The 26764-nt window shown below is 56.2% G+C and overlaps 6 protein-coding genes across 6 annotated transcripts in view; all 6 read left to right on the top strand.

Annotated features, from left to right (window-relative positions):
- LOC141725969 (uncharacterized) overlaps positions 1–26764 on the top strand; it is a 232670-nt gene that overhangs the window by 173004 nt on the left and 32902 nt on the right. The gene's annotated exons all lie outside the window — the stretch shown is intronic.
- On the top strand, positions 71–6727 carry LOC141726103 (uncharacterized). The gene is made up of 2 exons (XM_074530421.1): positions 71–2287; positions 4969–6727. The coding sequence occupies exons 1-2, from the start codon at positions 220–222 to the stop codon at positions 6300–6302; spliced, it is 3402 nt and encodes a 1133-aa protein (XP_074386522.1). The 5' UTR covers positions 71–219; the 3' UTR covers positions 6303–6727.
- Positions 7756–11214, top strand: LOC141726068 (uncharacterized). Its single transcript, XM_074530365.1, has 2 exons — positions 7756–7885; positions 8068–11214. Exon 2 carries the CDS (start codon positions 8077–8079, stop codon positions 9517–9519), a length of 1443 nt encoding a protein of 480 aa, XP_074386466.1. The 5' UTR covers positions 7756–7885; positions 8068–8076; the 3' UTR covers positions 9520–11214.
- Positions 11407–14608, top strand: LOC141726071 (uncharacterized). Its single transcript, XM_074530370.1, has one exon. It carries the CDS (start codon positions 11481–11483, stop codon positions 12885–12887), a length of 1407 nt encoding a protein of 468 aa, XP_074386471.1. The 5' UTR covers positions 11407–11480; the 3' UTR covers positions 12888–14608.
- LOC141726113 (uncharacterized) lies at positions 14804–21443 on the top strand. The gene is given in 3 exon segments (XM_074530436.1): positions 14804–16447; positions 16667–16673; positions 18925–21443. Coding segments are annotated over 3 exon segments (3156 nt in total). The 5' UTR covers positions 14804–14810; the 3' UTR covers positions 20437–21443.
- Positions 23408–26256, top strand: LOC141726070 (uncharacterized). The gene has a single exon (XM_074530369.1). The coding sequence runs from the start codon at positions 23588–23590 to the stop codon at positions 24995–24997; it is 1410 nt and encodes a 469-aa protein (XP_074386470.1). The 5' UTR covers positions 23408–23587; the 3' UTR covers positions 24998–26256.

Below are 26764 nucleotides of genomic sequence, written 5' to 3'. Positions count from 1 at the left end.
GCGGGGGGCTCCGGGAGGGTTTTTTATGGGGGGAGGGGGAGGCAAATCCCATCGTGTCCTTGTCCCCACGGGGGCAAATCCCATCGTGTCCTTTGTCCCGTGGGGGCAAATCCCATCGTGTCCTTGTCCCCACGGGGGCAAATCCCATCGTGTCCTTGTCCCCACGGGGGCAAATCCCATCGTGTCCTTGTCCTTGCTCCCCCCGAGCAGGAGCTGAGCATGGAGAGCAGCGAGGAGCCGGTGGCAGAGGCCGTTTGGAGCGGCTCCACGGCTCGGCAGGGAGAAGCCAACGGGGAGGAGAAGCCGCGGAGATCCCTGAGCAGGAGGGGCTGCAAAGGCAGAGCGCGGGGATCCGAGGGGGAAAGAGCCAGCCCGGGCCATGGAGGGGCTCAGAGATCCGAGCTGGGGCCCCGTGAGCAGCTCCAGGGTGGGGAGGAGAAGCCCCACAAGTGCTCCGAGTGTGGGAAGAGCTTCAAGAGGAGATCCTGCCTGATTGTGCACCAGAGAACCCACACGGGATCTGAGGGGGAAAAACCCAGCCTGGAGCAGGGTCAGAGCTCAGAGCTGGGGGTCCATGAGCAGCTCCAGGGTGGGGAGGAGAAGCCCCACAAGTGCTCCGAGTGTGGGAAGAGTTTCAGGTGTAGGTCCAAACTGACTGCCCACCTGAGGAGCCACACCGGGGAGAGTCCCTTTGAATGTGCTGAATGCCATCAGAGGTTTTACACCAAGTCCGATCTCGTCATTCACCAGCGCATTCACACCAACGAGCGGCCATTTTGCTGTCCTGATTGTGGAAACGGATTCAGGGAAAGGTCCAGCCTCGTCGTCCACCAGCGAATCCACACTGGGGAGAAGCCCTATAGGTGTGGGGAGTGTGGGCAGAGCTTTAGACATAGTTCCAGCCTTTCAGCCCACCAGAGAACCCACACGGGGGAACGACCCTACGAGTGTGACCAGTGCCAGAAGAGGTTTGTGAGGAGCTCTGAGCTCCTGGTGCACCAGCGCTCACACACGGACGAGAGGCCCTTCCAGTGCCCCGACTGCGGGAAGGGCTTCAACCTCGTCTCCACCCTGAACAGGCACCGGATGATCCACACCGGGGAGAGGCCCTACGAGTGTGATCAGTGCAATAAGAGGTTCCTGACCAGCACCAACCTCCTCCATCACAAGCTCATCCACACCGAGGAGAGGCCGTTCCACTGTCGAGACTGCGGGCAGAGCTTCAGGCAAAAGTCCACTCTGATCACCCACCGGCGCATCCACACTGGGGAGAGACCCCACGAGTGTCCCCAGTGTGGGAAGAGCTTCAGAGCGAGCTCCAGCCTGACTGTGCACCTGAGGAGCCACACCGGGGAGAGGCCCTTTGAGTGTGGGGAGTGCGGGAAGAGTTTCATGTCCAAGTACAAACTGACTTACCACCAGAGGAGCCACACGGGGGAGCGACCCTACGAGTGTGACCAGTGCAAGAAGAGGTTTAGGAGCAGCTCTGAACTCGTGGTGCACCAGCGCTCACACTCAGACGAGAGGCCCTTCCAGTGCCCCGACTGCAGGAAGCGCTTCAAAAGCGTCTCCGACCTCAACCAGCACCGGCGCATCCACACCGGGGAGAGGCCCTACGAGTGTGGTCAGTGCAGGAAACGCTTTCGGAGCAGCTCCAATCTCCTCAGTCACCAGATCACCCACACCGAGGAGAGGCCGTTCCGCTGCCGTGAGTGCGGGAAGGGCTTCAGACGCACGTCCCACCTCAACACCCACCGGCGCATCCACACTGGCGAGGGACTCCAGGAGTGTCCCCAGTGTGGGAAGAGTTTCATCCAGAGCTCCAGCCTGACTGTCCACCTCAGAAGCCACACCGGGGAGAGGCCCTACGAGTGTGATCAGTGCCAGAAGGGCTTTTACACCTCGTCTGATCTCCTTGTCCACCAGCGCATCCACACGGACGAGAGGCCCTTCCGCTGTCCCGATTGTGGGGTGGGATTCAAAGAGAAGTCAACCCTCGTCAAACACAGGAGGATCCACACCGGGGAGAGACCCTACAAGTGCCCCCAGTGTGGGAAGGGCTTCAGAGACAGCTCCAGCCGGACTATCCATCTCAGAAGCCACACCGGGGAGAGGCCCTACAAGTGTGATCAGTGCCAGAAGGGCTTTAACACCTCGTGTGATCTCCGCATGCACCAGCGCATCCACACGGACGAGAGGCCCTTCCGCTGTCCCGAATGTGGGGTGGGATTCAAGCACAACTCCACCCTCATCGCCCACCGGCGCAGCCACACCGGGGAGAGACCCTACCAGTGTCCCCAGTGTGGGAAGGGCTTCACCACAAGCAGCAGCATGACCAGACACCAGAAGAGCCAGCACTGAGGGCAGCCCTGGGTGGGAAGAGCTCCGTGCGCTGCTCCAGCTCCATCTCACACGGGAGGATCAGTGCTGGATCATCCCCAGTGAGCCCAGCTGGGCAGAGCCCCCTTGATCCCTGTTGAGAAGACACCTGGCTGGGGGCTCCACATCCTCCTGGCTCCCCGTGGTCACCTGAACTCATCCGCAGTCCAAGATCAGAAATCCGTTGTGGAGAGCACATTTGTCAACTTCTGACCCTAGAAAAATTTTGTCCTTTTTTTTATTACCATCTTTTGGTGATATTCAGCAACACTAGATAGCCTTGGATGTCTTCTCCAATATCAATCCATCCCCCGTGGGAGGATCCCCTGTGAGCCCAGGTGAGCAGAACCCCCTTGATCCCTGTTTGGAGGACACCTGGCTAAAGGCTCCGCATCCTCCGGGATTTGTCAACTTCTGACCCTTGAAAAATCTCATTTTGTCCAAATTTTGGTGGTATTAAGCAACACTAGATATCCTTGGATGTCTTCTCCACCATTGGAGAATCTGCTCTGGATGATTCCAGTGGGCCCAGGGGGGCAGAGCCCAGGTGATCCCTGTTTGGAGAACACCTGGCTGATGGCTCAACATCCTCCTGGCTCGGCACGGCCTAGATTTTCTTTTTATTTCTCTTTGTCCTTTCCAAACAGCCAAATCTGAGGTTGAAAATGTAGACATTAAAATAAAGCAAGGATGGGCATGAGGGGGATGCTGGGTCCATGGAGTTGAGGGTGCCTGGGACAGATTTGGGGGCTCCTCAGGGCTTTGGGCACCCCAGGCCCAGCAGCTCCATTTGGGGCAGCAGATCAAGGACCCCCTGCCCTGGCAGTGTCCCCACGTCCTCCCGTCCTGGTTCCTGCTGTCCCCTGTCCAGGATCCTGCTCTCATCCGAGTCCAGATCCCATTCCTGGTTCAATACTTGTTCCTGTCCCATATTCTCTATCTGGATGCCATTCCCGTATTCCCTGTCCTGTTCCCCTTTTCCTATTCCAGTCCCCAATTCCCATTTCTCTATTCCGTGTCCCCTTCCCATTTTCTGATTCCTGATCCCAATCCCAGCCCCTCTCCTGATTCCCAATCCCAGTCCAGTATTCACGCTCCATTTAAATGAAATGTGTCACGGACATATTTTATTAAAAAATCCTTTCCTTAGGATCTTTTTCTCCTGAGATGCTGAATGGCCTCTAAAATTAAGCTATAAACACTAATTATCTGGTGCTGTGGAATGCAGCAATTTCATCTTTGATTGGTCTAGTGAGGTTGTTGGTAATGAAGGACCAATCACAGTTTAGCTGTCTTGAAATTTGGTTACTCACAAGATTTTATGATCATTGTTTCTTATTATTTTCTAGCTTTCTGATGAAATCTTAGTTTTCTATTACTTTCATATACCTTTAATATAGCATTTTCTTTTACTGTACTATGTATATCATAAAATAATAAATCGTCTTTCTGAAAATAAAAACACGGAGTCAAAATTTTCATCCCTCCCTCATCTTGGGACCCCTGAGACCACCACAGGGTCCCTTTTCCTTTCCTGGTACCCATTCCCATTCGCGGTCCCCTCCAGCCATGACGTCACCGAGCAAACCCTGTGCTCCTCCCTGCCACCAATCTGAGCGCGCTATCGCTCCCTGATTTGCATAACCACGCCCTCGCTCCCCCCCTGCTTTTGGGTGCCGGCGCTGCACGGGCCGGACTCAGAGTGGAGGAGGAGCGGGAGGAAGAGGAGGGGGAGAAGGAGGAGGAGGAAGAGGAGGGACAAAGGAAAAGGAGGGACTACGGAACAGGAACACCGGGAGGAAGAGGCGCCCCAACACCGCGCGGTTCCCGCGCTCCGGCCGCAGCTGCCCCGGCCCCGCCGGCATCGCCGCCCGGAGCCCGCAGGTGAGCGGAGAGGGGGAGCTGGGCCCGACCCCATCGCGGGGGACTCGGGAAGGGTTTTTGTGGGGGGCAGGGGAGGCAAATCCCATCGTGTCCTTGTCCCCGTGGGGGCAAATCCCATCGTGTCCTTGTCCCCACGGGGGCAAATCCCATCGTGTCCTTGTCCCCGTGGGGGCAAATCCCATCGTGTCCTTGTCCCCACGGGGGCAAATCCCATCGTGTCCTTGTCCCCGTGGGGGCAAATCCCATCGTGTCCTTGTCCCCACGGGGGCAAATCCCATCGTTTCCTTGTCCTTGCTCCCCCCGAGCAGGAGCTGAGCATGGAGAGCAGCGAGGAGCCGGTGGCCGAGGCCGTTTGGAGCGGCTCCACGGCTCGGCAGGGAGAAGCCAACGGGGAGGAGAAGCCGCGGAGATCCCTGAGCAGGAGGGGCTGCAAAGGCAGAGCGCGGGGATCCGAGGGGGAAAGAGCCAGCCTGGGCCATGGAGGGGCTCAGAGATCCGAGCTGGGGCCCCGTGAGCAGCTCCAGGGAGGGGAGGAGAAGCCCCACAAGTGCTCCGAGTGTGGGAAGAGCTTCAAGCGGAGATCCTGCCTGATTGTGCACCAGAGAACGCACACGGGATCTGAGGGGGAAAAACCCAGCCTGGAGCAGGGTCAGAGCTCAGAGCTGGGGGTCCAAGAGCAGCTCCAGGGTGGGGAGGAGAAGCCCCACAAGTGCTCCGAGTGTGGGAAGAGCTTCAGGAGGAGATCCTGCCTAATGCGGCATTGCAGAATCCACACGGGAGAGCGACCGTACCAGTGTGACCAGTGCCAGAAGAGCTTTATGAGCAGCCGTGATCTCGTGGTGCACCAGCGCTCACACACGGACGAGAGGCCCTTCCAGTGCCCCGACTGCGGGATGGGGTTCAAAAGAGTCTCCCACCTCCACAGGCACCGGCGCATCCACACCGAGGAGAGGCCCTACAAGTGTGATCACTGTGGGAAGGACTTCAAGCACAGCAGCACCCTCATCACCCATCAGCGTATCCACACCGGGGAGAGGCCCTATGAGTGTGATCAGTGCCAGAAGGGCTTTTACACCTCGTCTCATCTCCTCAAGCACCAGCGCATCCACACGGATGAGAAACCCTTCCGCTGTCCCGAATGTGGGGTGGGATTCAAAGAGAACTCAACTTTGGTCAGACACAGGAGGATCCACACCGGGGAGAGACCCTTCCAGTGTGACCAGTGCCAGAAGGGCTTTTTGAGCCGCCGTGATCTCCTGGGGCACCAGCGCTCACACACGGACGAGAGGCCCTTCCAGTGCCCCGACTGCGGGACGGGCTTCAATCTCGTCTCCCACCTCAACAGGCACCGGATGATCCACACCGGGGAGAGGCCCTACGAGTGTGGTCAGTGCAGGAAACGGTTTCGGAGCAGCTCCCATCTCCTCAGTCACCAGCTCATTCACAGCGAGGAGAGGCCGTTCCACTGCCGTGACTGCGGGAAGGGCTTCAGGCAAAAGTCCCACCTCAACACCCACCGGCGCATCCACACCGGGGAGAGGCCCTACAAGTGTGATCAGTGCCAGAAGGGCTTTTACACCTCGTCTGATCTCCTCAAGCACCAGCGCATCCACACGGATGAGAGGCCCTTCCGCTGTCCCGATTGTGGGGTGGGATTCAAAGAGAAGTCAACCCTCGTCACACACAGGAGGATCCACACCGGGGAGAGACCCTACAAGTGCCCCCAGTGTGGGAAGGGCTTCATAGACAGCTCCAGCCGGACTATCCATCTCAGAAGCCACACCGGGGAGAGGCCCTACAAGTGTGATCAGTGCCAGAAGGGCTTTTACACCTCGTCTGAACTCCTCAGGCACCAGCGCATCCACACGGACGAGAGGCCCTTCCGCTGTCCCGAATGTGGGGTGGGATTCAAGCACAAGTCCCACCTCATCGTCCACCGGCGCATCCACACTGGAGAGAGACCCTACCAGTGTCCCCAGTGTGGGAAGGGCTTCACCACAAGCAGCACCATGACCAAACACCAGAAGAGCCAGCACTGAGGGCAGCCCTGGGTGGGAAGAGCTCCGTGCGCTGCTCCAGCTCCATCTCACACGGGAGGATCTGCTCAGGATGGTTCCCAGTGAGCCCAGGTGGGAGGAACCCTCTTGATCCCTGTTGCGAAGACACCTGGCTGGGGGCTCCACATCCTCCTGGCTCCCCGTGGTCACCTGAATTTATCTGCAGTCGAAGATCAGAAATCCATTGTGGAGAGCACATTTGTCAACGTTCTGATATCAAAAGTTTTTATCTGTTATTTTTTCTGTCATTTTTTACAACCTGTGGTGGCCTTCAGCAACACTAGATAGGCTTGGATGTCTTCTCCACCATTGGAGGATCTGCCCTGGATGGTCCCCAGTGAGCCCAGGTGGGCAGTATTAAAGATGTTGAACTGAAACAAGGATGGGCATGAGGGGGATGCTGGGTCCATGGAGTTGAGGGTGCCTGGGACAGATTTGGGGGCTCCTCAGGGCTTTGGGCACCCCAGGCCCAGCAGCTCCATCTGGGGCAGCAGATCAAGGACCCCCTGCCCTGGCAGTGTCCCCACGTCCTCCCGTCCTGGTTCCTGCTGTCCCCTGTCCAGGATCCTGCTCTCATCCGAGTCCAGATCCCATTCCTGGTTCAATACTTGTTCCTGTCCCATGTTCTCTATCAGGTTGACATTCCTGTATTCCCTGTCCTGTTCCCATTTTCCGATTCCAGTCCCCAGTTCCCATTTCTCTATTCCCTGTCCCGTTCCCATTTTCTGATTCCTGATCCCAATCCCGGCCCCTCTCCTGTATTCCCAGTCCAGTATTCACGCTCCTGTCATAGATATATTTTATTAAAAAATCTTTTCCTTAGGATCTTTTTCTCCTGAGAAGCTGAGAGACCTCAAGAACGAAATTTAAACACTAATTATCTGGTGCTGTGGAATGCAGCAATTTCATCTTTGATTGGTCTCGTGTGGTTGTTTGTAATTAATGGCCAGTCAAAGCTCAGCTGTCTCAGACTCTCTGGTCACTCACAAGATTCTTTTATCATTCCTTTCTATTCCTTTCAAGCCTTAATTTGAAATCCTTTTCTGTATTTTTTTATTATAGTTCTAATATAGCATTTTCTTCTAATATAGTATATCGATAATAACATAATGAGCTTTCTGAAAATAAAAAAATTGAGTCAAAATTTTCATCTCTTCCGTCATCCTGGGAGCCCTGAGAACACAACAGGGTCCCTTTTCCTTCCTGGTCCCTGTCCCCATTCCTGGTCCCCATTCCCGGTCCCGGTCCCAGCCATGACGTCAGCGAGCAAAGCCCGCGCTCCTCCCTCCCACCAATCCCAGCGCGCGATCGCTCTCAGATTTGCATAACCACGCCCTCGCTCCCCGCCTGCTTTTGGGTGCCGGAGCCGCCCGGGCCGGACTCGGAGCGGAGGAGGAGCGGGAGGGAGAGGAGGGGGAGAAGAAGAAGGAAGAGGAGGGACAAAGGAAGAGGAGGAACAACGGAACAGGAACACCGGGAGGAAGAACCGCTCCAACACCACGCGGTTCCCCCGCTCCGGCCGCAGCTGTCCCGGCCCCGCCGGCATCGCCGCCCGGAGCCCGGAGGTGAGCGGAGAGGGGGAGCTCGGCCCGACCCCATGGCGGGGGGCTCCGGGAGGGTTTTTGTGGGGGGCGGGGGAGGCAAATCCCATCGTGTCCTTGTCCCCATGAGGGAAAATCCTATCATGTCCTTGTCCCCCCGTGGGGGCAAATCCCATCGTGTCCTTGTCCTTGCTCCCCCCGAGCAGGAGCTGAGCATGGAGAGCAGCGAGGAGCCGGAGGCAGAGGCCGTTTGGAGCGGCTCCACGGCTCGGCAGGGAGAAGCAGACGGGGAGGAGAAGCCCCAAAAGTGCTCCGAGTGTGGGAAGAGCTTCACCTCGAGCTGTACTCTGACTGTCCACCAGAGGAGCCACACGGGGGAACGACCCTACCAGTGTGACCAATGCCAGAAGCGGTTTGTGAGCAGCTCTGAACTCGTGGGGCACCAGGGCTCACACACGGACGAGAGGCCCTTCCAGTGCCTCGACTGCGGGAAGGGTTTCAAAAGAATCTCCCACCTCAACAGGCACCAGCGCATCCACACCGAGGAGAGGCCGTACGAGTGTGATCAGTGCAATAAGAGGTTCCTCAACAGCACCCACCTCCTCCGTCACCGCCTCATCCACACTGAGGAGAGGCCGTTCCACTGCCGTGACTGCGGGCAGAGCTTCCGACGCAACTCCCACCTCATCGTCCACTGGCGCATCCACACTGGGGAGAGACCCCACGAGTGTCCCCAGTGTGGGAAGACTTTCACCCACGGCTCCACCCTGACTGTCCACCTCAGAAGCCACACCGGGGAGAGGCCCTACGAGTGTGATCAGTGCCAGAAGGGCTTTTACACCTCGTCTGATCTCCTCAAGCACCAGCGCATCCACACGGACGAGAGGCCCTTCCGCTGTCCTGATTGTGGGGTGGGATTCAAAGAGAAGTCAACCCTCGTCACACAGAGGAGGATCCACACCGGGGAGAGACCCTACAAGTGCCCCCAGTGTGGGAAGGGCTTCATAGACAGCTCCAGCCGGACTATCCATCTCAGAGGCCACACCGGGGAGAGGCCCTACAAGTGTGATCAGTGTCAGAAGGGCTTTTACACCTCGTCTGATCTCCTCAGTCACCAGCGCATCCACACGGACGAGAGGCCCTTCCGCTGTCCCGATTGTGGGGTGGGATTCAAGCACAACTCTGCCGTCATCGCCCACAGGCGCATCCACACCGGGGAGAGACCCTACCAGTGTCCCCAGTGTGGGAAGAGCTTCAGAGCGAGCTCCCACCTGACTGCCCACCTGAGGAGCATCCACACCGGTGAGAGGCCCTATGAGTGTCCCCAGTGTGGGAAGAGTTTCATCCAGAGCTCCAGGCTGACTGTCCACCTCAGAAGCCACACTGGGGAGAGGCCCTTCAAGTGTGATCAGTGCCAGAAGGGCTTTTACACCTCGTCTCATCTCCTAAAGCACCAGCGCATCCACACGGATCAGAAACCTTTCCGCTGTCCCGATTGTGGGGTGGGATTCAAGCACAACTCCCACCTCACCGTCCACCGGTGCATCCACACCGGGGAGAGACCCTACCAGTGTCCCCAGTGTGGGAAGGGCTTCACCCAGAGCTCCCACCTGACTGTCCACCTGAGGAGCCACACTGGGGAGAGGCCCCAGGAGTGAGATCAGTGCCCGAAGAGGTTTCAGAGCAGCTCCCATCTCCTCAGTCACCAGCGCATCCACACCGAGGTGAGGCCGTTCCGCTGCCGTGACTGCGGGAAGGGCTTCAGGCTCAGCTCTGCCCTCATCAGGCACCGGCGCATCCACAGCAGGGACAGACCCCACGAGTGTGATCAGTGTGGGAAGGGCTTTTCTAAAACCTCCACTTTGACCGGACACCTACAGAGGCAGCACTGAGGGCAGCCCTGGACGGGAAGAGCTCCGTGCGCTGCTCCAGCTCCATCTCACACGGGAGGATCCGTGCTGGATCATCCCCAGTGAGCCCAGCTGGGCAGAGCCCCCTTGATCCCTGTTGAGAAGACACCTGGCTGGGGGCTCCACATCCTCCTGGCTCCCCGTGGTCACTTGAACTCATCCGCAGTCCAAGATCAGAAATCCATTGTGGAGAGCACATTTGTCAACTTCTGACCCCAGAAAAAGTTTTTCTGTCATTTTTTCCGTAATTTTTTCCATGAGGGGGATGCTGGGTCCATGGAGTTGAGGGTGCCTGGGACAGATTTGGGGGCTCCTCAGGGCTTTGGGCACCCCAGGCCCAGCAGCTCCATCTGGGGCAGCAGATCAAGGACCCCCTGCCCTGGCAGTGTCCCCACGTCCTCCCGTCCTGGTTCCTGCTGTCCCCTGTCCAGGATCCTGCTCTCATCCAAGTCCAGATCCCATTCCTGTCTCAATACTTGTCTCTCTCCCATATTCTCTATCTGTTTGGAATTCCCGAATTCCCTGTCCTGTGCCCATTTTCCTATTGTAGTCCCCAATTCCCATTTCTCTATTCCCTGTCCCGTTCCCATTTTCTGATTCCTGATCCCAATTCCCATTTCTCTATTCCCTGTCCTGTTCCCCTTTTCCTATTCCAGTCCCCAATTCCCATTTCTCTATTCCCTGTCCCCTTCCCATTTTCTGATTCCTGATCACAATACCGGCCCCTCTCCTGATTCCCAATCCCAGTCCAGTATTCACGCTCCATTTAAATAAAATGTGTCACGGACATATTTTATTAAAAAATCCTTTCCTTAGGATCTTTTTCTCCTGAGAAGCTGAATGACCTCTAAAATTAAGCTATAAACACTAATTATCTGGTGCTGTGGAATGCAGCAATTTCATCTTTGATTGGTCTAGTGAGGTTGTTGCTAATGAAGGACCAATCACAGTTTAGCTGTCTTGAAATTTGGTTACTCACAAGATTTTATGATCATTGTTTTTTATTTTCTAGCTTTCTGATGAAATCTTAGTTTTCTATTACATTCATATACCTTTAATATAGCATTATCTTTTATTTTACTATGTATATCATAAAATAATGAATCGTCTTTCTGAAAATAAAAACACGGAGTCAAAATTTATATCCCTCTCTCATCTTGGGACCCCTGAGACCACCACAGGGTCCCTTTTCCGTTCCTGGTACCCATTCCCATTCGCGGTCCCCTCCAGCCATGACGTCACCGAGCAAACCCCGCGCTCCTCCCTGCCACCAATCTGAGCGCGCGATCGCTCCCTGATTTGCATAACCACGCCCTCGCTACCCGCCTGCTTTTGGGTGCCGGCGCTGCCCGGGCCGGACTCGGAGCGGAGGAGGAGCGGGAGGGATAGGAAGGGGAGAAGGAGGAGGGACAAAGGAAAAGGAGGGACAAAGGAAGAGGAGGGACAACGAAACAGGAACACCGGGAGGAAGAGGCGCTCCAACACCACGCGGTTCCCCCGCTCCGGCCGCAGCTGCCCCGGCCCCGCCGGCATCGCCGCCCGGAGCCCGGAGGTGAGCGGAGAGGGGGAGCTGGGCCCGACCCCATCGCGGGGGGCTCCGGGAGGGTTTTTGTGGGGGGCAGGGGAGGCAAATCCCATCGTGTCCTTGTCCCCGTGGGGGCAAATCCCATCGTGTCCTTGTCCTTGCTCCCCCCGAGCAGGAGCTGAGCATGGAGAGCAGCGAGGAGCCGGTGGCAGAGGCCGTTTGGAGCGGCTCCACGGCTCGGCAGGGAGAAGCCAACGGGGAGGAGAAGCCGCGGAGATCCCTGAGCAGGAGGGGCTGCAAAGGCAGAGCGCGGGGATCCGAGGGGGAAAGAGCCAGCCTGGGCCATGGAGGGGCTCAGAGATCCGAGCTGGGGCCCCGTGAGCAGCTCCAGGGAGGGGAGGAGAAGCCCCACAAGTGCTCCGAGTGTGGGAAGAGCTTCAAGAGGAGATCCTGCCTGATTGTGCACCAGAGAACCCACACGGGATCTGCAGGGGAAAAACCCAGCCTGGAGCAGGGTCAGAGCTCAGAGCTGGGGGTCCATGAGCAGCTCCAGGGTGGGGAGGAGAAGCCCCACAAGTCCTCCGAGTGTGGGAAGGCCTTCACCTTGAGCTCCCACCTCATTGTCCACCACAGGAGCCACACAGGGGAACGACCCTACGAGTGTGACCAGTGCAAGAAGAGGTTTAGGAGCAGCTCTGATCTCGTGGTTCACCAGCTCTCACACACGGACGAGAGGCCCTTCCAGTGCCCCGACTGCGGGACGGGCTTCAAAAGAGTCTCCCACCTCAACAGGCACCGGCGTATCCACACCGGGGAGAGACCCCACGAGTGTCCCCAGTGTGGGAAGAGCTTCAGAGCGAGCTACAGCCTGACTGTCCACCTCAGAAGCCACACTGGGGAGAGGCCCTTCAAGTGTCCCCAGTGTGGGAAGAGCTTCATAGACAGCTCCAGCCTGACTGTGCACCTGAGGAGCCACACCGGGGAGAGGCCCTACAAGTGTGATCAGTGCCAGAAGGGCTTTTACACCTCGTCTGAACTCCTCAAGCACCAGCGCATCCACACGGACGTGAGGCCCTTCCGCTGTCCCGATTGTGGGGTGGGATTCAAGCACAACTTGACCCTCATTGCCCACCGGCGCATCCACACCGGGGAGAGACCCTACCAGTGTCCCCAGTGTGGGAAGAGCTTCAAAGCGAGCTGGCACCTGTCTGTCCACCTGAGGAGCATCCACAGCGGGGAGAGGCCCTATGAGTGTCCCCAGTGTGGGAAGAGCTTCATCCAGAGCTCCAGGCTGACTGTCCACCTCAGAAGCCACACTGGGGAGAGGCCCTACAAGTGTGATCAGTGCCAGAAGGGCTTTTACACCTCGTCTCATCTCCTAAAGCACCAGCGCATCCACACAGATGAGAAACCTTTCCGCTGTCCCGAATGTGGGGTGGGATTCAAGCACAACTCCCACCTCACCGTCCACCGGCGCATCCACACCGGGGAGAGACCCTACCAGTGTCCCCAGTGTGGGAAGAGCTTCAGAGCGAGCTCGCACCTGACTGCCCACCTGAGGAGCCACACTGGGGAGAGGCCCCAGGAGTGAGATCAGTGCCAGAAGAGGTTTCAGAGCAGCTCCCATCTCCTCAGTCACCAGCGCATCCACACCGAGGTGAGGCCGTTCCGCTGCCGTGACTGCGGGAAGGGCTTCAGGCTCAGCTCTGCCCTCATCAGGCACCGGCGCATCCACAGCAGGGACAGACCCCACGAGTGTGATCAGTGTGGGAAGGGCTTTTCTAAAACCTCCACTTTGACCGGACACCTACAGAGGCAGCACTGAGGGCAGCCCTGGGTGGGAAGAGCTCCGTGCACAGCTCCAGCTCCATCTCACACGGGAGGATCCGTGCTGGATCATCCCCAGTGAGCCCAGCTGGGCAGTGCCCCCTTGATCCCTGTTGAGAAGACACCTGGCTGGGGGCTCCACATCCTCCTGGCTCCCCGTGGTCACCTGAGCTCATCCACACTCCATGATCAGAAATCCATTATGGAGAGCACATTTGTCAACTTCTGACCCCAGAAAATGTTTTTCTGTCATTTTTTCCATAATTTTTTCCATGAGGGGGATGCTGGGTCCATGGAGTTGAGGGTGCCTGGGACAGATTTGGGGGCTCCTCAGGGCTTTGGGCACCCCAGGCCCAGCAGCTCCATCTGGGGCAGCAGATCAAGGACCCCCTGCCCTGGCAGTGTCCCCACGTCCTCCCGTCCTGGTTCCTGCTGTCCCCTGTCCAGGATCCTGCTCTCATCCGAGTCCAGATCCCATTCCTGGTTCAATACTTGTCTCTCTCCCATATTCTCTATCTGGATGCCATTCCCGTATTCCCTGTCCTGTTCCCATTTCCCGATTCCAGTTCCCAGTTCCCATTTCTCTGTTCCCTGTCCCGTTCCCATTTTCTGATTCCTGATCCCAATCCCAGCCCCTCTCCTGTATTCCCAGGCCAGTATTCACACTCCTGTCACGGACACATTTTATTAAAATATACTTTCCTTGGGATCTTTTCCTCCTGAGGAGCTGAGAGACCTCAAGAATGAAAATTAAACTCTAATAATCTGCTGTTGTGGAATGCAGCAATTTCGCCTTGATTGGTTCAATGTGGTTGTTTTTAATAATGACCAATTAAATTTGGCTCTCTCAGCCTCTCTGTTCACTCACAACATTTTATCATAATAATTTTCTATTATTTTCTAGCTTTCTGATGAAATCCTTGCTTTCTATTAATCTAGTATAATTTTCATATAGCAGTTTCTTGTAATATATCAATAATAAAGTAATAAATTAGCTTTCTGAAAAAAAAAATCATGGAGTCAAAATTATCATCTCTTGAGTCATCTTGGGACCCCTGAGAACCCCACAGGGTCCCTTTTCCGTTCGTGATCTCTGTCCCCATTCCCGTTCCCATTCCCGATTCCCCACCCGCCATGACGTCACCGAGTAAACCCCGCGCTCCTCCCTCTCGCCAATCCCAGCGCGTGACCGCTCCTGAATTTGCATAACCACGCCCTCGCTCCCCGCCTGCTTTTGGGGGCCGGCGCTGCCCGGGCCGGACTCGGAGCGGAGGAGAAGCGGGAGGGAGAGGAGGGGGAGAAGGAGGAGGAGGAAGAGGAGGGACAAAGGAAGAGGCCGGACAAAGGAAGAGGAGGGACAAAGGAACCGAACCACCGGGAGGAAGAGGCGCCCAAACCCCACGCGGTTCCCCCGCTCGGGCCGCAGCTGCCGCGGCCCCGCCGGCATCGCCGCCCGGAGCCCGCAGGTGAGCGGAGAGGGGGAGCTCGGCCCGACCCCATCGCGGGGGGCTCCGGGAGGGTTTTTGTGGGGGGAGGGGGAGGCAAATCCCATCGTGTCCTTGTCCCCATGGGGGCAAATCCCATCGTGTCCTTGACCCCGTGGGGGCAAATCCCATCGTGTCCTTGTCCCCAAGGGGGCAAATCCCATCGTGTCCTTGTCCTTGCTCCCCCCGAGCAGGAGCTGAGCATGGAGAGCAGCGAGGAGCCGGAGGCAGAGGCCGTTTGGAGCGGCTCCACGGCTCGGCAGGGAGAAGCCAACGGGGAGGAGAAGCCGCGGAGATCCCTGAGCAGGAGGGGCTGCAAAGGCAGAGCGCGGGGATCCGAGGGGGAAAGAGCCAGCCTGGGCCATGGAGGGGCTCAGAGATCCGAGCTGGGGCCCCGTGAGCAGCTCCAGGGTGGGGAGGAGAAGCCCCACAAGTGCTCCGAGTGTGGGAAGAGCTTCAGGTGGAGATCCACACTGACTGTCCACCTAAGGAGCCACACAGGGGGGAAGCCCTTTGAGTGTGATGAATGCCATCAGAGGTTTTACAGCAGCGCCCATCTGGTCCGTCACCAGCGCATTCACACCAACGAGCGGCCATTTTGCTGTCCTGATTGTGGAAAGGCATTCAGGGAAAGGTCCAGCCTCGTCGTCCACCAGCGAATCCACACCGGGGAGAAGCCCTATAAGTGTGGTGAGTGTGGGAAGAGCTTTAGAAATAGCTCCACCTTTTCAGTCCACCTGAGGAGCCATACAGGGGAAGGAACATATGAGTGTGACCAGTGCAATAAGAGGTTCGTGAGCAGCTCCAGTCTCCTCCGTCACCAGCTCATCCACACCGAGGAGAAGCCGTTCCAGTGCCGTGACTGCGGGAAGGGCTTCAGGCAAAAGTCCGCCCTGATCACCCACCGGCGCATCCACACTGGGGAGGGACCCCACGAGTGTCCCCAGTGTGGGAAGGGCTTCAGAGCAAGGTCCTACCTGACTGCCCACCTGAGGAGCCACACCGGGGAGAGGCCCTATGAGTGTGGGGAGTGCGGGAAGAGTTTCATGTGCAAGTCCAAACTGACTTACCACCAGAGGAGCCACACTGGGGAACGACCCTACGTGTGTGACCAGTGCAAGAAGAGGTTTATGAGCAGCTCTGATCTCGTGGGGCACCAGCGCTCACACACGGACGAGAGGCCCTTCCAGTGCCCCGACTGTGGGAAGGGCTTCAAAAGCGTCTCCCACCTCAACAGGCACCGGATGATCCACAATGGGGAGAGGCCGTACGAGTGTGATCAGTGCAGGAAACGATTTCGGAGCAGCTCCGATCTCCTCAGTCACAAGCTCATTCACAGCGAGGAGAGGCCGTTCCAGTGTCGTGAGTGCGGGAAGGGCTTCAGGCGCAACTCTGCCCTCAACAGGCACCGGCGCAGCCACACCGGGGAGAGACCCCACGAGTGTCCCCAGTGTGGGAAGAGCTTCACAGACAGCTCCCACCTGACTGCCCACCTGAGGAGCCACACTGGGGAGAGGCCCTTCAAGTGTCCCCAGTGTGGGAAGAGTTTCATCCAGAGCTCCAGCCTGACTGTGCACCTGAGGAGCCACACCGGGGAGAGGCCCTACAAGTGTGATCAGTGCCAGAAGGGCTTTTACACCTCGTCTGAACTCCTCAAGCACCAGCGCATCCACACGGACGAGAGGCCCTTCCGCTGTCCCGAATGTGGGGTGGGATTCAAGCACAAGTCCCACCTCATCGTCCACCGGCGCATCCACACCGGGGAGAGACCCTACCAGTGTCCCCAGTGTGGGAAGGGCTTCACCACAAGCAGCACCATGACCAAACACCAGAAGAGCCAGCACTGAGGGCAGCCCTGGGTGGGAAGAGCTCCGTGCGCTGCTCCAGCTCCATCTCACACGGGAGGATCTGCTCAGGATGGTTCCCAGTGAGCCCAGGTGGGAGGAACCCTCTTGATCCCTGTTGCGAAGACACCTGGCTGGGGGCTCCACATCCTCCTGGCTCCCCGTGGTCACCTGAATTTATCTGCAGTCGAAGATCAGAAATCAATTATGGAGAGCACATCTGTCAACGTTCTGATATCAAAAGTTTTTATCTGTTATTTCTTCTGTCATTTTTTACAACCTGTGGTGGCCTTCAGCAACACTAGATATCCATGGATGTCTTCTCCACCACGGGAGGATCTGCCCTGGATGGTCCCCAGTGAGCCCAGGGGGGCAGTATTAAAGACGTTGAACTGAAACAAGGATGGGCATGAGGGGGATGCTGGGTCCATGGAGTTGAGGGTGCCGGGGACAGATTTGGGGGCTCCTCAGGGCTTTGGGCACCCCAGGCCCAGCAGCTCCATCTGGGGCAGCAGATCAAGGACCCCCTGCCCTGGCAGTGTCCCCACGTCCTCCCGTCCTGGTTCCTGCTGTCCCCTGTTGTTTTGCGGAGAAAAGAAGAAACCTCACAACTTGTAAAAGTTGTAAAGCCCGGTATGCTTTATTACGATGCGCGCCGGACGCAAGACTCCCCAAAAGGGCATGCGTGCCCCTGGAGTCTCCGAGTCCCCTTTTTATCCCCCCTTCCAAATGCATATGCATAAAGTTTCAAATTAAGTTCATACATATTCATTCCACATGACATTTAGCACTAATTCTTCTTTATCAAAGGAATTCCTAAGTCGGGGGCAGATTGACCTCGTGGTTTTTCTGTTTTTCTTTCTCTGTCTCCTTGCTGTCTCTGGAACGCGGCCTCTCCTTCAGCTTTCCCTCCACAGACCCTTCACCTCTCCTAGACACTTTACCTAGTTCAGGATGGATATTCTGTCTCAGGATCCTGCTCTCATCCGAGTCCAGATCCCATTCCTGGTTTAATACTTGTCCCTGTCCCATATTCTCTATCTGGATGCCATTCCCGTATTCCCTGTCCTGTTCCCCTTTTCCTATTCCAGTCCCCAATTCCCATTTCTCTATTCCCTGTCCCGTTCCCATTTTCTGATTCCTGATCCCAATCCCGGCCCCTCTCCTGTATTCCCAGTCCAGTATTCACGCTCCTGTCATAGATATATTTTATTAAAATATTTTTTCCTTAGGATCTTTTTCTCTTTAGAAGCTGAGAGACCTCAAGAATGAAATTTAAACACTAATTATCTGGTGCTGTGGAATGCTGCCATTTCATCTTTGATTGGTCTCCTGTGGTTGTTTGTAATTAATGGCCTGTCAAAGCTCAGCTGTCTCAGACTCTCTGGTCACTCACAAGATTCTTTTATCATTCCTTTCAAGCCTTAATATGAAATCCTATTCTCTATTCTTTATTAGTGTTTTAACATAGTATTTTCTTCTAATATAGTATATCAATAATAAAATAATAAATGAGCTTTCTGAAAATAAAAACACGGAGTCAAAACTTTAATCTCTTCCCCCATCCTGGGAGCCCTGAGAACACAACAGGGTCCCTTTTCTTTCCTGGTCCCTGTCCCCATTCCTGGTCCCGATTCCCGCTCCCGGTCCCAGCCATGACGTCACCCAGCAAACCCTGCGCTCCTCCCTCCCACCAATCCCAGCGCGCGATCGCTCTGGTATTTGCATAACCACGCCCTCGATCCCCGCCTGCTTTTGGGTGCCGGCGCTGCCCGGGCCGGACTCGGAGCGGAGTCGGAGCGGGGGAAGAGAAGCAGGAGGAGGAGGGACAAAGGAAGAGGAGGGACAAAGGAAGAGGAGGGACAACGAAACAGAAACACCGGGAGGAAGAGGCGTCCCAACACCACGCGGTTCCCGCGCTCCGGCCGCAGCTGCCCCGGCCCCGCCGGCATCGCCGCCCGGAGCCCGCAGGTGAGCGGAGAGGGGGAGCTCGGCCCGACCCCATCGCGGGGGGCTCCGGGAGGGTTTTTTATGGGGGGAGGGGGAGGCAAATCCCATCGTGTCCTTGTCCCCGTGGGGGCAAATCCCATCGTGTCCTTGTCCCTATGGGGGCAAATCCCATCGTGTCCTTGTCCCCACGGGGGCAAATCCCATCGTGTCCTTGTCCCCGTGGGGGCAAATCCCATCGTGTCCTTTGTCCCGTGGGGGCAGATCTCATCGTGTCCTTGTCCTTGCTCCCCCCGAGCAGGAGCTGAGCATGGAGAGCAGCGAGGAGCCGGTGGCAGAGGCCGTTTGGAGCGGCTCCACGGCTCGGCAGGGAGAAGCCAACGGGGAGGAGAAGCCGCGGAGATCCCTGAGCAGGAGGGGCTGCAAAGGCAGAGCGCGGGGATCCGAGGGGGAAAGAGCCAGCCTGGGCCATGGAGGGGCTCAGAGATCCGAGCTGGGGCCCCGTGAGCAGCTCCAGGGTGGGGAGGAGAAGCCCCACAAGTGCTCCGAGTGTGGGAAGAGCTTCAGGTGGAGATCCAAACTGACTGCCCACCTGAGGAGACACACTGGGGAGAAGCCCTTTGAGTGTGCTGAATGCCATCAGAGGTTTTACACCAACTCCCATCTGGTCCGTCACCAGAGCATTCACACCAAGGAGAGGCCCTTCCGCTGTCCCGATTGCGGAAAGGCATTCAGGCAAAAGTGCAGCCTCGTCATCCACCAGCGAATCCACACCGGGGAGAAGCCCTATGAGTGTGGGGAGTGTGGGAAGAGCTTTAGAGACAGCTCCAACTTTTCAGTCCACCTGAGGAGCCACACGGGGGAACGACCCTACGAGTGTGACCAGTGCCAGAAGAGCTTTATGGGCAGCTCTGATCTCCTGGTGCACCAGCGCTCACACACGGACGAGAGGCCCTTCCAGTGCCCCGACTGCGGGAAGCGCTTCAAAAGCGTCTCTAACCTCAACGAACACCGGCGCATCCACACCGGGGAGAGGACCTATGAGTGTGGTCAGTGCGAGAAAAGGTTTTACAGGTCCTCCCATCTCCTCCGTCACCAGCTCATTCACACCGAGCTGAGGCCTTTCTACTGCCCTGACTGCGGGAAGGGCTTCAAGAACAACAGCAACCTCATCACCCACCAGCGTATCCACACCGGGGAGAGACCCTACGAGTGTCCCCAGTGTGGGAATGGCTTCAGAGACAGCTCCAACCTGACTGTCCACCTGAGGAGCCACACCGGGGAGAAGCCCTACGAGTGTGAGCAGTGCCAGAAGAGGTTCCTGAGCAGCTCTGATCTCCGCCGTCACCAGCGCAGTCACACCAGGGAGAGGCCCTAGGAGTGTGATCAGTGCCAGAAGGGCTTTTACACCTCGTCTGAACTCCTCAAGCACCAGCGCTCGTGCACGGGTGAGAAACCGTTCCGCTGTCCCGATTGCAAGAAGGGCTTCTGGAGTAACTCTGCCTTCATCACCCACCAGCGCATCCACACCGGGGAGAGGCCCTATGAGTGTGATCAGTGCCAGAAGGGCTTTTACACCTCGTCTGAACTCCTCGTGCACCAGCGCATCCACACGGATGAGAAACCCTTCCGCTGTCCCGATTGTTGGGTGGGATTCAAGTACAAGTCAGCTCTGGTCACACACAGGAGGATCCACACCGGGGAGAGACCCCACAAGTGTCCCCAGTGTGGGAAGGGGTTCACAGCCAGCTCCCACCTGACTGTCCACCTGAGAATGCACACCGGGGAGAGACCCTACGAGTGTGATCAGTGTGGGAAGCGCTTCAGACACAGCTCCGGCCTGACTGTCCACCTGAGGAGCCACACTGGGGAGAAGCCCTACGAGTGTGATCAGTGCCAGAAGAGTTTTGTGAGCAGCAGCGAACTCCGCAAGCACCAGCTCACCCACACCGGGGAGAAGCCCTACAAGTGTCCCCACTGCGAGAAGAGCTTCTCCAGGAACTTCGCCTTGGCCAAGCACCAACGCACCCAGCATTAGAGTCCACCCTGGGTGGGAAGAACTTTGTGATCTGGTCCAGCTCCAGTGGTCTCAGAGCTCTGGGTGATCCCAGGTGGGCAGAGCACAGGTGATCCCTGTTTGGAGCACACCTGGCTGGGGGCTCCACATCCTTCAGGCTCCCCGTGGCCTGGATTTTCTCTTCATTTCTCTTTGTGCTTTTAAAATCTGAGTTTAGAAATAAAAGATATTAAACGAAGACAAGGTTTGGGACATGGGGGCATCTTCCAGGGGATGAGGGGGATGCTGGGCCAGAGGGAGTTGAGGGTTCCTGGGATGGATTTGGGGTTTCCTCAGGACTTTGGGCACCCCATGGTTCCCATTCCCAATCCCTCTCCCAATTCTCGGTCCCCATTCCCGGTTTCCATTCCCGGTCCCCTTTCCCATTCCCTGTCCCCATCCCCGCTCCCTGTCTGCATTCCCGGTTCCATTCCCATTCCCTGTCCCCATTCCCACTCCCTGTCTGCATTCCCTGTCCCCATTTCCCATTCCCTGCCCCCTTTCCTATTCCCTGTCCCCATTCCTGTCCCCATTCCCGCTCCGTGTCTGCATTCCCTGTCCCCATTTCCCATTCCCTGTCCCCATTCCCCATTCCTTGTCCCCATTCCTGTCCCCATTCCCATTCTCGCTCCCCTCTCACTGAACGCTCCGCCCCCCCAAACCCGGTCATGACGTCACCGAGCAAACCCCGCGCTCCTCCCGCCCACCAATCGCAGCGCGCGATCGTTCCCGGATTTGCATAACCACGCCCATTCAGGCCGGCCCCGCCCGGCGCTCTTCGCTCCCAGTTCCCTCCCAGCGCTCCCAGTTCGCTCCCATCGCTCCCAGTATCGCTCCCAGCGCTCCCAGTATCGCCCCCAGCACTCCCAGTTCCCTCCCAGCGGTCCCAGTTCGCTTCCAGAGCTCCCAGTTCCCTCCCAGCGCTCCCAGTATCGCTCCCAGCGCTCCCAGTATCGCTCCCAGTGCTCCCAGTATCGCCCCCATCGCTCCCAGTATCGCCCCTAGCGCTTCCAGTTCCCTCCCAGCGCTCCCAGTATCGCTCCCAGCGCTCCCAGTTTCGGTCCCAGAGCTCCCAGTTCCCTCCTAGCGCTCCCAGTTCATTCCCAGCGCTCCCAGTTCCCTCCCAGCGCTCCCAGTATCGCTCCCAGCGCTCATCGTTCATTCCAAACTCTCCCAGTTCATTCCCAGCGCTCCCAGTTCCCTCCCAGCGCTCACCGTTCATTCCCAGCGCTCACCGTTCATTCCCAACGCTCCCAGTATCGCTCCCAGCGCTCTCAGTATCGCTCCCAGCGGTCACCGTTCATTCCCAGCGCTCCCAGTTCCCTCCCAACGCTCCCAGTTCGCTCCCAGCGCTCCCAGTAAGAGCGGCACCGGCCGGGAAAGCGCTCCCAGTTCGCTCCCAGCGCTCCCAGTTCCTTCCCATCGCTCCCAGTATCGCCCCCAGCGCTCCCAGGTCCCTCCCAGTTCCCTCCCAGTATCGCTCCCAGGGCAGAGAGGAGGGAGAGAAGGAGGAGCGAGAGGAAGAGGAGGGACAGAGGAGGAAGGAAAGGAGGAGCGAGGGCGAGAGGAGGAGGAGGAGGAGGAGGGACACGGGGGACCAGGAGGAGGAAGAGGAGGGACAGAGGAAGAGGAGGAGCGGGAGGAAGAGCGGCCGCATCAGCCCCGGAGCGCGCAGGTGAGCGCGGATGGGGGAGCTCGGTCTTACTGGGAGCGCTGGGAATGAACTGGGAGCGCTGGTAATGAACTGGGAGCGCTGGGAGGGCACTGGGAGCGCTGGGAATGAATTGGGAGCGCTGGGAGGGAACTGGGAGCGCTGGGAATGAACTGGGAGCGCTGGGAGGGCACTGGGAGCGCTGAGAGGGAACTGGAAGCATTGATTTATTATTTTGTATTAGCTATTATTTATTATTTTATGGGGCTGATTTATTATTTTATGATGTATATTACATTAAAATTTATTATTTTAAGATAGATATTATATAAAAAGAAAGTTATATACTAAAACTCTCTATATTATAATGTATATTATCTAAAATATATTTTTATGATAGATATTAAATTAAAATAAAAAATATTAATAGTATATATATTACTTAGAATTATAGTTGTTATTTTATTATATATTAAAAGACAATTATTTATTAAAACCATAGATATTAATATAGATATTAAATAAAATTATATTTATTATTTTATATATATTATAATAAGAGAAAATTATATATAAAAACAATATGTCTTACTTTAAAATATATTCTTTATTTTTTGATAGATATTATATTAAAAGAAAATCATATAATTAAATTATATATATTAATATATTAATTAAAATGTGTTTATTATCTTTTTATATTGTTTTGTATTTAAGGAGAATTATATATTAAAACTATATATATTAATATATTAATATATTAATTAAAATTATATTTTTAAGATATATATTATATTTAAAGAAAATAATTTAATAAAACTGTATGTATTAATATAGCTAATAGGTAAAATTGTATATTTAAAGATATATATAATTTTAAAAGTAAATTATACATTAAAACCATACTAAAAGTAGAAGGAAAGATTTCTTTAGAAGGCTCAAAAGGAAAAAATCCTGAAAGGAATGATATCAAAAGCTGCTGACCCTGAGAGAATCCGAGCCTGCTCCCCGTGATTGGCCATGAATTAGAAACAAATTAAAAACAAATTAAAAAAAAATTAAAAACAACCAGTGCGGCCCAATCCCGGCCGCGCCTCTTGCATTCCGTAGCCGCAGATAATTCTTGTTTATCTTTTCCTCAGAGGCTTCTGAGCTGCTCAGGAGAGGGGAAAAAACCCTAAAAAAAGAGATTTTTCAGGAAATCTCGAGGAAGGCAGGGCCCCTTTTAACCCTCTGTGTGCTGGGGCAGCTGCCAGCTCGGCCTGGGGAGGGGCAAATGGGGACGTGGGGGCAAATCCCGTCCTGGGATGGGGGCAAATCCCAAATGCCATCCTGAATTGTGGGGCAAATCCCATCGTGTCCTTGTGGGGCAAATCCCAAATGCCGTCCTGAATTGTGGGGCAAATCCCATCGTGTCCTTGTCCCCACGGGGGCAAATCCCATCGTGTCCTTGTCCTTGTTCCCCCCGAGCAGGAGCTGAGCATGGAGAGCAGCGAGGAGCCGGTGGCAGAGGCCGTTTGGAGCGGCTCCACGGCTCGGCAGGGAGAAGCCAACGGGGAGGAGAAGCCGCGGAGATCCCTGAGCAGGAGGGGCTGCAAAGGCAGAGCGCGGGGATCCGAGGGGGAAAGAGCCAGCCTGGGCCATGGAGGGGCTCAGAGATCCGAGCTGGGGCCCCGTGAGCAGCTCCAGGGAGGGGAGGAGAAGCCCCACAAGTGCTCCGAGTGTGGGAAGAGCTTCAAGCGGAGATCCTGCCTGACTGTCCACCTGAGGAGCCACACTGGGGAGAGGCCCTTTGAGTGTGCTGAATGCCATCAGAGGTTTTACAGCAGCGCCCATCTGGTCCGTCACCAGCGCATTCACACCAACGAGCGGCCATTTTGCTGTCCCGATTGTGGAAAGGCATTCAGGCAAAAGTGCAGCCTCGTCATCCACCAGCGAATCCACACCGGGGAGAAGCCCTATGAGTGTGGGGAGTGTGGGCAGAGCTTCACCTCGAGCTCCAACCTTTCAGTCCACCTGAGGAGCCACACGGGGGAACGACCCTACGAGTGTGACCAGTGCCAGAAGAGCTTTATGGGCAGCTCTGATCTCCTGGGGCACCAGCGCTCACACACGGACGAGAGGCCCTTCCAGTGCCCCGACTGCGGGACGGGCTTCAACCGCGTCTCCCACCTCAACACACACCGGCGCATCCACACCGGGGAGAGGCCCTACGAGTGTGATCAGTGCAGAAAACGGTTTCGGAGCAGCTCCCATCTCCTCAGTCACCAGCTCATTCACAGCGAGGAGAGGCCGTTCCACTGCCGTGAGTGCGGGAAGGGCTTCAGGCAAAAGTCCCACCTCAACACCCACCGGCGCATCCACACTGGGGAGAGACCCTACAAGTGTGATCAGTGCCAGAAGGGCTTTTACTCCTCGTCTGATCTGCTCAAGCACCAGCGCATCCACACGGACGAGAGGCCCTTCCGCTGTCCCGATTGTGGGGTGGGATTCAAAGAGAAGTCAACCCTCGTCACACACAGGAGGATCCACACCGGGGAGAGACCCCACGAGTGTCCCCAGTGTGGGAAGGGCTTCATAGACAGCTCCAGCCGGACTATCCATCTCAGAAGCCACACCGGGGAGAGGCCCTACAAGTGTGATCAGTGCCAGAAGGGCTTTTACACCTCGTCTCATCTCCTCAAGCACCAGCGCATCCACACGGACGAGAGGCCCTTCCGCTGTCCCGATTGTGGGGTGGGATTCAAGCACAACTCTGTCCTCATCGTCCACCGGCGCATTCACACCGGGGAGAGACCCTACCAGTGTCCCCAGTGTGGGAAGAGCTTCACCCAGAGCTCCCACCTGACTGCCCACCTGAGGAGACACACCGGGGAGAGGCCCCAGGAGTGAGATCAGTGCCAGAAGAGGTTTCAGAGCAGCTCCCATCTCCTCAGTCACCAGCGCATCCACACCGAGGTGAGGCCGTTCCGCTGCCGTGACTGCGGGAAGGGCTTCAGGCTCAGCTCTGCCCTCATCAGGCACCGGCGCATCCACAGCAGGGACAGACCCCACGAGTGTGATCAGTGTGGGAAGGGCTTTTCTAAAACCTCCACTTTGACCGGACACCTACAGAGCCAGCACTGAGGGCAGCCCTGGACGGGAAGAGCTCCGTGCGCTGCTCCAGCTCCATCTCACACGGGAGGATCCGTGCTGGATCATCCCCAGTGAGCCCAGCTGGGCAGTGCCCCCTTGATCCCTGTTGAGAGGACACCTGGCTGGGGGCTCCACATCCTCCTGGCTCCCCGTGGTCACCTGAGCTCATCCGCAGTCCAAGATCAGAAATCCGTTGTGGAGAGCACATTTGTCAACTTCTGACCCCAGAAAAAGTTTTTCTGTCATTTTTTCCGTAATTTTTTCCATGAGGGGGATGCTGGGTCCATGGAGCTGAGGGTGCCTGGGACAGATTTGGGGGCTCCTCAGGGCTTTGGGCACCCCAGGCCCAGCAGCTCCATCTGGGGCAGCAGATCAAGGACCCCCTGCCCTGGCAGTGTCCCCACGTCCTCCCGTCCTGGTTCCTGCTGTCCCCTGTCCAGGATCCTGCTCTCATCCGAGTCCAGATCCCATTCCTGGTTCAATACTTGTTCCTGTCCCATATTCTCTATCTGGATGCCATTCCCATATTCACTGTCCTGTTCCCATTTCCCGATTCCAATCCCCAATTCCCATTTCTCCATTCCCTGTCCTCTTCCCCTTTTCCTATTCCAGTCCCCAATTCCCATTTCTCTATTCCCTGTCCCCTTCCCATTTTCTGATTCCTGATCCCAATCCCAGCCCCTCTCCTGATTCCCAATCCCAGTCCAGTATTCACGCTCCATTTAAATGAAATGTGTCACGGACATATTTTATTAAAAAATCCTTTCCTTAGGATCTTTTTCTCCTGAGAAGCTGAATGGCCTCTAAAATTAAGCTATAAACACTAATTATCTGGTGCTGTGGAATGCAGCAATTTCATCTTTGATTGGTCTAGTGAGGTTGTTGCTAATGAAGGACCAATCACAGTTTAGCTGTCTTGAAATTTGGTTACTCACAAGATTTTATGATCATTGTTTCTTATTATTTTCTAGCTTTCTGATGAAATCTTAGTTTTCTATTACTTTCGTATACCTTTAATATAGCATTTTCTTTTACTGTACTATGTATATCATAAAATAATAAATCGTCTTTCTGAAAATAAAAACACGGAGTCAAAATTTTCATCCCTCCCTCATCTTGGGACCCCTGAGACCACCACAGGGTCCCTTTTCCGTTCCTGGTCCCCATTCCCATTCGCGGTCCCCTCCAGCCATGACGTCGCCGGGCAAAGCCCGCGCTCCTCCCTCCCACCAATCCCAGCGCGCGATCGCTCCCTGATTTGCATAACCACGCCCTTCTTCCCCGCCTGCTTTTGGGTGCCGGCGCTGTCCGGGCCGGACTCGGAGCGGGAGGAGGAGCGGGAGGGAGAGGAGGGGGAGGAGGGGGAAGAGGAGGGACAAAGGAAGAGGAGGGACAAAGGAACAGGAACACCGGGAGGAAGAGGCACCCGAAACCCGCGCGGTTCCTGCGCTCCGGCCGCAGCTACCCCGGCCCCGCCGGCATCGCCGCCCGGAGCCGGCAGGTGAGCGGAGAGGGGGAGCTGGG

This window comes from Zonotrichia albicollis, chromosome 32, assembly GCF_047830755.1.
Source record: "Zonotrichia albicollis isolate bZonAlb1 chromosome 32, bZonAlb1.hap1, whole genome shotgun sequence".
NCBI classification, from domain to species: Eukaryota; Metazoa; Chordata; class Aves; order Passeriformes; family Passerellidae; genus Zonotrichia; species Zonotrichia albicollis.
This window is presented reverse-complemented; position numbering and strand designations above follow the sequence as displayed.